The sequence below is a fragment of the Poecilia reticulata genome, chromosome 2, assembly GCF_904066995.2.
Source record: "Poecilia reticulata chromosome 2, P_reticulata-male-v2, whole genome shotgun sequence".
NCBI classification, from domain to species: domain Eukaryota; kingdom Metazoa; phylum Chordata; class Actinopteri; order Cyprinodontiformes; family Poeciliidae; genus Poecilia; species Poecilia reticulata.
Window position 1 is genome coordinate 20,813,478 of NC_088831.1, and position 9,052 is coordinate 20,822,529.

The window sequence follows — 9,052 nt, forward strand, 5'->3', positions numbered from 1 at the left end:
ATGCAGCTGCTTTTATAAAATATTCCATTTATATGAATAGCTTTGAGCCATTTGATTGGTGGGAACCTGCGGGTTTTAGCAGCATTGTGTCAACCTAAAGAACGTTTTATGAAGCATGTTTTACAAACTAGAAACTCGTAAAACACTATTACTTAAAAGAAAAATGGAATTTAGTTGTAAAAAGTGACAAAAACAGTTCCCGGAGCAATACGTGTTAAAGCTTTTTCTTAGCTTTTGCTCAACAAATAGACTAGTTTTGACCCTCTGCGGTAGCCGTAGTTTCTCAGCTGCGTCATCTCCTAGCGACAGCTCACATGTTGACAGCAGCAATAGCAGAGAAGAGTTTTTAATTAGGTACGTTTATCTGAGGAGTCTACATAAACTCGTTTAGTCGTCAACTATAAAGTCACGGTGTTCCGGTCTGCTAACGAAAATACATTTTATTCAGCGCTCTTTCTTCCGGGATCAAATAATTTTACTGCGGCTCTGATCACAACAATCTGGTGTTGAGGAAGGTGGAGAACATTGTACTCAAGTAAGAGCAACACTACTTAAACGTATTTTTACTCAAGTAAAAGTAAAGCCGAGCTAGAAATTACTCGAGTGAAAAAGGTACGTAACATCTGATTTAATATTTCAAAACGATCTGTCAGAAGACATGTAGTTATGTGCCGATACTGATATTTTAAAGACAAAAAACGAAGAAAAATATACAAATAATTGCAATACTAGGCACAAGAAACACTTTAGCAAATCTTTTTTTTAATTATAAAACTTATGAAACTACTGTAGATATGTAAAGTACTTTCAGTGACAATGTGTTACTTCTTGGCCTCGAAAGGCTCAGCAAATGGAAAACGTTAAAACAACAAAGGTTGTGTATGAACAAGAGGTCTCACTTTGTCATAAACTGTAGGTATGTCTCTGTATCTCATGCATTTTTGGTTAAAACATGTTTGTTTCTCATTCGGTGAAGTTACTCTCAGTGGGTTGAGCATCCAGAAATATTACTCAGTTAGGAGGGTACTCTAGTAGTGGGTAAAAAAAGCAGTACTGCTAATTAATATTATTCTAGTAGAAGTAAAAAGTATGCTGTAGTAAAACTACTACTGAAAGTAAATTTCCAAAAAAGTAAATGTAGTTACTAATGTTATCCTTAAATGCTTTAATTCTGAGCAGAAATCATCTTGTTCTTGCAGTGCCTTTCAGACCAGAAAGTTCCTGAAGAAAAGAAACATTTTCATTGTTTGTGTAGTTCATTCTAAATAATGACCCAACAAAATCAACATTTTGAGGTTTTATTTTTAGCTGTGGATCAGTTTAAATCTGCTGACCAAATTTATGGAAGAGACTACTTTCATTTTGAATGTTTGTGGAAAAACTTCAAACAGTTTTATAAAAGACAGCGAGAAGGCCGCACAAAATCTCACCAGGACTTTACACATGACAAATATCATTATAACCATATTTAAATAAATATTTTCTTCCTCTCACGTTTCAGGTTTTCAGTTCCTGTACAGATTCATCTTCCTGTCCTGCCCAAAGGTTTTCCCTCCAACTGAACTTCCTCTGCTCACTCAGCCATGAGCGACAGTGACGACGTTCCCACCCTGTCCGCTCACACTCTGGCTGCCCTGAAGGAGTTCTACAACGAGACCCGAACCGGTCCTGATCAGGACGGGACGCCGTCTGACCCGTTCACCGTGGGAGCCGTGGAGGAGGACTGGGTGAGCTCCAGCGGTCTGAACCGGTTCGCTCTTCACACACCAGCTCTCTGAGAACACACTCCACTGCCAGACTGTCAGGATTTTGTGACGTAAAAATTAGAGACTTCTGTTAATCTTTTTTTTTTTCTTTCTTCTTTTTTTCCCATTTATGCAATTCCTGGAGAATTAAAAAAACAAACAAACTGATTTTACTGCTGTTTTCATGTGTTGATCCCCAGTGTTGTTTGGTTGCCAGAAAGAAAGAAAAAACATGGTTCACACCAAGAATTTGGAAGATTTCATCCAAATTGAAATGTTTAATTTAGAGGAAAAGCCAGAAATCTCTGCAATCCCACTTCTTAGTCCAGACATATGAATAATCCAGCAGACAATCCGGCTGCTATTAACCAGAATTAGTCCGTTTCTATAAGAATTTTACCGAAATTCAAGGATTTGTTATTGTCATGCCACCTAACTAGCTTGTGGTACGAAATTTGGACTCGGGTTCCAGATCAAGAAATCCACCACAGCAGAAAATAAATAATATAAATAAACAATAAAGTTATTTAAGTGATATCAATCATCAGTCTGACAAGGGAAGAAACTGTTGCTCAGCCTGGTGGTTTTGCTCTGGATGCTCCTCAGCCTCCTGCCTGAGGGGAGCAGCTGGAACAGCCAGGATGGGTGGAGTCCCTCAGGATGAGGAGCGCCCTCCTCCTGCCTGCATCCTGCCTGCATCGTGCTGTGTAGAGGTCTGAGTGGAGGAAAGGCTGCTCCCCACTTTCTTAGCGTGGCTCTCAGAAAGTTGTACATTTTAAAGACGTGTAAGCTCTTTATATCTACTGAATTTCAGGTTGGGATTTTCCGGGCAAAATGGTGGAAGGAAGAAATGAGAAATGTAGAGCCAAACATATAATATATGGAGATAGTTTTAACCTGCACTGACACCGGTTTGCTTGTCTGGTCCTGTGTTCGCCAGCGGATGAGTCAGTTCTGGTACAGTGACGAGACGGCAGCGGTGCTGGCGGAGGAGGCGGTACGGCAAGCCGGAGAGGGCGGCAGGTAAAGGCGCACGTTGACACACATGGATGTAATGCCGAGGTAATGCTGCAGATGGCAGCACCTCTTTTAGAGAAGTTCATGTTTTTCTTTTTTGGTAATGATTAGGAATAATTCAGTATCCTTCCTGAATTATTCCTCAAAACCACAAGGGTTCACCAACTCAAATTTAAGATGGTTTAAGACCACTAGGAATTTAATTTAAGGCCTGTATCACAACATAAACTTACAAAAGAAAGTTGCATATTTTTTTTCATAATAGTAAGCGAATAGTAATTCATGGTCTGGCTAACAGGCGATAAGTTACACTCACGCAAAAAAGTTTGTTAGCTAGCAAGAGTTTGTTAGCTAGCAAGAGTTTGTTAGCGGCTAGTTAGCGGTAGCCTCAACCTCCTTGAGTCACAAATTACAGTGAAGATGTTTAAGGCTCAAACCTTTGCCTGACAGAAAAGTCACAAATAAAAACTACCTATACAAGAGTTAATAGTTCTGCCACAACAAAAGACCTGGGATTAACTTATTTAAGGTCAACTTAATTTTTTAAGACATTTTAAGGATGGGGATTATGACAGACCGCAGCAATGCTCAGTTGGGCAGATTTGTAAAGTAGAGTAATGCAAATGATCCCCTGATTTGATCAGGTGTGTTTTTCATTCTTCTTTGCTTCTCTTGTCAGGATAGCGTGTGTGAGCGCACCCAGCGTCTACCAGAAGCTGAAGCAGGGCGTGGTGGACGGCTCCGACAGGGTGTCGGCTGTTGTGCTGGAGTACGACCGCCGCTTCACCGCCTACGCCGACGACTTTGTCTTCTACGACTACAACGAGCCGCAGTCCCTCCCCTCCAGCGTGGCGCCGCGGAGCTTCGACATTGTCCTCGCCGACCCGCCTTACTTATCCGAGGAGTGTCTGAGCAAAGTGGCCCAAACCGTTCAGTACCTGAGCAAAGGCAAAGTGCTGCTGTGCACAGGTGAGAACAAGAGGAGTTGATAGGAGGGGAAATCTGTAACACACTAACGTTTTAAATCAACGTCTTCTGGTTCTGCCTCTATAGGAGCCATCATGGAGAATGTTGCCAAAGAACTGCTGGGGGTAAAAATGTGCAGCTTTTTGCCCAAACACAACAGGAACTTGTCCAACGAGTTTCGATGTTTCGTCAACTATCCTTCGGACCTGCTGTGCAGCTGAGGAAGCGGGAACCCTGGACACCCGCTGTTTCCAGGAGGACGAGCTTAAAGACGGCACTCAGAACAGCAGGGAGGAAGAGGAAGTGGACAATTTGCCATGAAATCGATTAACAGAATCGCAATCTGCTACTGTCATTAGACTAGACATTACAAGTTATTTTTTTCAAAGATATTATCTTAGCAAAACCCACGAAGTGTTTTCAACTTTTATGATGCATTTTTCATTCTTTATATCAAAGCAAGAGCTTTTTTCTGCTCTCGTGTCTCAGTGGATCTACCTCAAAAAGGGAAATCAGACATTTTCACATTCAACACATTTGTTTTCTCCATTAAACCGATGCTGAAAAGTTGCAAATCATACCTGAGTCACGTGACTGAACCCGAGCTCTAGTAGCTTTTCATTTGAGTTGTCTTTCACAAATATCAGAAATAAACATTTCCAATAGTCAACACTTTATATCTGACAGTATAAAAATAATAGTTAAGTTGAAATAAAACATTTTTTCCCATTATGCACTAATTCAGCATTGATAAGTTTTGTGTGACTGGATAAATATGAGTTTAAAACATAACTGAATGTTTCTGTGTGTTTGAGCTGAAGAATGAACTCTAAACACATGTGGGGTGAAGGAAGAAATTGATTCTGTTCAAAATGCTCACAAACGATTTTAGTATCTTTTTAAAATATATTTTGAATATTTCTTTATTATTTAGGAAAAAGCAAGACAGCTAAGCTAACTTAATAATAGTAATTTAAGTTAATATTATGCACAAGCCTATTTTTGTTTAAACAGAATAGTGTGGAACCATATAGAGTTGCTTTAAAGTTTAAATTGTTTTTAATTTTTTACCCTCTTGTCAGTCCCATAATTCAAACAGAAAGACCGTAAAGTATAAATTGGCTTTTTAATCGAAAACCGGAATCAAGTCGAATCGCTTCCCTAATAAAATGACGACTGAGCTTTAGACAAACATTGCTGCGTGATAAAAAGTGGAAGACGGTGGTTTACCAGGATCATGTTTTAGCAGCAGGGGTCCGCGGCTTCTTGGTTTCCAAAGGTTTTTATATTGGTAATATCCGAGTAGAGGAGGGAACCCTACAAACACGGGAGAGAAAAAAAACTTGTGGCCACGACTTAAATCGAACAAGTCGTTCCCACCAGTCATCAAGTCGTGGGCACGAGTTATTAAATTAAGCCTCTTAAATTTTGGTTTAAGCGGCAGATAAAGACAACAAACTGAAGGAACCAATATTATCTTGTAATGCTAGGACGTTTTAATAAAACCTTGGTGTGTTAAATCCGGTTAAATAAAACTCGGTAACTGAACTGTAGCTTCTTTTCCCACCAGTAGATGGCAGCATCGGTCGGGGAAATCATGTCAAACCGGAAGAAGGCCCACATTAATTAGATGATTGGTGGATTTTTGCGAAATTGGGACATGCAAAACAAAATTCAGACATAGGTCTATGCAAAAAGAAAAAAAAATCATAGATATATGTATTTGTCTTTTTTTAATGGCAGATGTTTTACTATTACTCCAAATTAAAATCTGCTGCAAGCACTCACGTCCAGTTACTTGAATTTATAAATAAAGTCTTCCTGGGTGTATAATTTTTGAGTCCAATTGTTCAAATTCAGCTTTTTTTAACCAAAGCTGTCTGTCTGTCTGTCTGTCTGTCTGTCTGTCTGTCTGTCTGTCTGTCCGTCTGTCCGTCCGTCTCCTTCAGGATTTCTTCCCAGTAGAGAACATCTGTCTGGTTTTGGGCTTTCCTCCCTCCACGCTCTTGTTGCTGCTCTGGCCGTCTCGCTCCTTCTCCATCAGCGGCACGCAGGTGCAACCCACGGCCACGGAGACGTAGATCTCGGTGTAGGAGTGGCGTCCGCCAACACAGGAGCCGGTTCTCCGCAGGATGACGGAGGGAGCGAAGACCGGGGCGCTGCGGTACTGCTGGCTCTGCCCGCCGTACGGCCCGACCAGGCAGCCCTTACACAGGCAGTAGGCCTCCGGGATGTAGCGGGGGTATCTGTTCGGGTCGTACGAGATCCTGGGAAACACATTCAGCACAAGGCTTCAGTAACTGTAAGCCGAGTTTTGGTGTTTTTAGTCTGAAATGGTAAATTGTAATTTATAACATGCAGAGGTGGGTAGAGAACCCAAAAAATTACTCAAGTAGCTACATTTAAAGTAGCAATACTTCAGCATATTTGTGCTCAAGTAAAAGTGAAAAGTTGGCATCCAAGAAATTACTCAAGTGTAAAAAAAAAGAGTATTTGATCAAACCACCAACCATTTAATATTTTTTAAAAAAAGTTGAAATCAATTTGTTTTGATATAAAACTTATCAAATTTTAACAGAAACTGCAGATGTGTGTCTGATGAATTTCTGGCTAAAACAAGCTTGTTCTTCATTCAGAGAAGCGACTCAGAGTGGGCAGAGAATCAAGAAACTTTACTAACAATACTTCATAATGTTACTCAAGTAAAAGTACAGTGAAGCAAAACTACTCCCATAGTAAATATAACTGAGTAAATGTAATTAGTTACTACCCAACTCTGCTTAACATGTCATCAAAGTGCTTCAGTGCTTGTTGATCCTCCACAGATTTTGCGTCATAAAAGGCAAGTCAAGCACCAGTCACACACATAGTATTTCAAAATGGAAATGGGAAGTGAAGATTTTTATAAAAAGAAAAAAAAACATGTGATATAACAAAAAAGCAAAGAAAACATAATATAAAAGCTCAAAACACAAGGAAAAAAAAGTAGAAATTTGAGAGGATGGAGGTCATGTATTGTAACTCCAGGTTTGTTCAGGTCAAAGGGAAGTCATTTCTCTCCACGGTCACCTCATGCTTGCAAAACATTTACACTAAAGTGAAAAACCAATGCTATCTTCTGGTTTCAGATATTTCTCACTTAATTGCCCTAAACCGGATTGTTTGTATCCAGTTTATTAGGATCAACCTGGACTCCTCCACTGGGATGAAAACACAGTAAACTGTGATTTACAGACTGACTGTTTGCGACCGGATTTAAACCAGATGTTTGTGCAAAGTGTCCTAAACAGACTTCTTCTGACGTTTAGTAAATTAACTAAATGTTTCCAGTTATTCACTCCTATGTTTTTTTTAACTGTTTTTAAATCAGAACAGGCAACTAATAGTTAATAAAAATTTAAATAAAATCTCTTTCTCCGCCGCGGCTGCTCCTACCTGTAGGCCCAGGGGGAGATGCTCCGCAGGTTGACCGGGAGGCGGGTCTTGGTGTCGGCCGGGCTCGGTGTCGCGGTCGGGCAGGTGAGGTTGAGTTTGTCCCGGGGCTCCAGCTGCAGAGCGTGGTGGAAGGCGCTCATCACCCCCACCGAGAGCCGCCCAAACATCTGCTCCAAAATCTCCTCCGGCAGGTCCAGACAAGGCCGGGTTCTGGTGGTTTTCTTCCGAACCCGTGCCGTCTCTGCCAGCCAGGCTGGCACCAGAACCAGCAGCAGCAACAGCAGCAGCAGAATCAGGACGCAGATCCGACACCGCATCGCTGCGTTTTGTTGTGCCACGTAGCGCACAGTTTAGACCACTTTGTCGTTTTTCCTCTTCTTTCTGATCAGATAGTAGTAGGAAGTTCTTTTTTTTTTAAGACTCTTTATTCCCAGAAGTCATTTGTTCTGTGTTCACGGAGGATCAGTGCGCCCTGCAGTCTGGAGCAGACAAACAAACCGAGCCACAGGCGCGCTGCCAGGAAAACTGCAGAAACATTTTGGCTCATCACATCCACAGCGCCGCCAGGATTAACACTCGTCACAAAAAGGATAAAATACGGACTATTGTTTTAGATCTTTTCATTTCTGTTTAAAACGTCACAAAAAAAAAAAAAGCGATTTCCTATTCTCTGCTGCGGGCACAAAGCCTGCTGGGCGCACAGAGTGATGCGCTGCGCCATTCCACGGACATCTAAATCAAACTGAGGCGATGACAGGAAAAGCGATCCCCCTCCTCAAACACCGGCCTGTGGCTGTAAAATAAAAATATTCCAGCGACCATGAGAGCAGCAGATGCAGGCTGGGATTCCTGATCCCGCTCCCTGTCCAGGTCCGGCCGGCAGAAACTAGGATCCGTTTGACTTCATCAAGCCAAACACGTTTTGAAGCAGATTAATTAATCTGGGGTTTTAATAAACCAGTGTTGTACTCTTATCTTTATATTTTCCTTAAAAGTCAGTTTAATTGGCAGTTTTGTGAAATTTCATCACTTTTTACTTAAAGCAGCATTATGTAAAGTTGACTTTTTTTCATTTATTTTTTTAGCTCTACATCATGTCAAAATGATGTAGAGCATCAAAAACACCTGGAGTGTTGCTTTGATTCTTTCATGCATGTTTGAGAAATCATTGAATCTCCATGGCAACCATTCGCCTGGTTGGACCTAGCTCCGCCTTCGAAGACAAAGCTCCTCCTCGGAGCTGCAGCCTCCTCCACTCGGCTCCAATGACTTCCTGAAGGCGGAGTTTCAGAAAGAGCAGGAGTTTCTTAAAGTGACAGCAGCCCAATTTCAAGGCGTTCAATTAGGAAGTAAAATTTCTATTAAGCCATATTAGATATAGAGCTGTTTTTTGTTTTTGTTAAGAATTTGATTGTGCTATAAAACGGCACCACATGCCTGGAAAACACACAATACTGATCCTTGAATGAATATATTTAAACCTAAAAGCAGATATGTAGGAAATGATCTACATCTCATTTATGACTTCCATGGCATGGAAATCATAAAATTACTTCCATGCCATGTAGTTGAACATTTGCACCCAAGAAACTCTTTGTCCGTTTACACTCCTGAAGGACAGCAGAGATCCACAACCACAGGAAACAGGTTAAAGTGCAACAGGCGCATCTCTGAGGTCAGGATGTGAATAACATCTCAGGAATAGTCCTCAGATCTGATCACATTTGTCCCCCTGATTCTGAATGGAACGACGGACATTTCATATAAACTGAGAATAAGGACGAGATCAAGAAAGAAAGAGAGATTTGACTTCTAAAAGTGAGGTCAGAGGTCTAATTTAAGTTTTTCCTTTACATTTTAAGGAAAATTTGCTCTCAAGGAAACACCTG

The 9,052-nt window shown here is 41.0% G+C and overlaps 2 protein-coding genes across 4 annotated transcripts; one reads left to right on the forward strand and one right to left on the reverse strand.

Moving 5' to 3' along the window:
* The first annotated feature begins 271 nt into the window (after positions 1–271).
* eef1akmt1 (EEF1A lysine methyltransferase 1) lies at positions 272–4,468 on the forward strand. 3 transcript variants are annotated; one of them, XM_008431620.3, is made up of 5 exons: positions 272–612; positions 1,502–1,727; positions 2,686–2,768; positions 3,442–3,731; positions 3,816–4,468. In XM_008431620.3, exons 2-5 carry the CDS (start codon positions 1,584–1,586, stop codon positions 3,947–3,949), a joined length of 651 nt encoding a protein of 216 aa, XP_008429842.1. In that variant the 5' UTR covers positions 272–612; positions 1,502–1,583; the 3' UTR covers positions 3,950–4,468. The 3 variants fall into 3 exon arrangements, with proteins under 3 accessions (XP_008429842.1, XP_008429832.1, XP_008429851.1); XM_008431610.2 differs by having other exon boundaries at positions 273–535; XM_008431629.2 differs by having other exon boundaries at positions 274–354.
* il17d (interleukin 17d) lies at positions 4,141–9,001 on the reverse strand. The gene is made up of 2 exons (XM_081600189.1): positions 7,164–9,001; positions 4,141–5,995 (listed from the first exon to the last, which is right to left on the reverse strand). The coding sequence occupies exons 1-2, from the start codon at positions 7,478–7,480 to the stop codon at positions 5,674–5,676; spliced, it is 639 nt and encodes a 212-aa protein (XP_081456315.1). The 5' UTR covers positions 7,481–9,001; the 3' UTR covers positions 4,141–5,673.
* Positions 9,002–9,052: the final 51 nt, after the last annotated feature.

Excerpts from the sequence above, each read along its gene's own strand:
- eef1akmt1 (XM_008431620.3), top strand. The coding sequence starts at position 1,584 with ATGAGCGACAGTGACGACGTTCCCACCCTGTCCGCTCACACTCTGGCT. Across the intron at positions 1,728-2,685 it reads GAGCCGTGGAGGAGGACTGG|CGGATGAGTCAGTTCTGGTA; the intron begins GTGAGCTCCAGC and ends TGTGTTCGCCAG. Across the intron at positions 2,769-3,441 it reads CAAGCCGGAGAGGGCGGCAG|GATAGCGTGTGTGAGCGCAC; the intron begins GTAAAGGCGCAC and ends TTCTCTTGTCAG.
- il17d (XM_081600189.1), bottom strand. The coding sequence starts at position 7,480 with ATGCGGTGTCGGATCTGCGTCCTGATTCTGCTGCTGCTGTTGCTGCTG. Across the intron at positions 5,996-7,163 it reads ATCTCCCCCTGGGCCTACAG|GATCTCGTACGACCCGAACA; the intron begins GTAGGAGCAGCC and ends TGTGTTTCCCAG.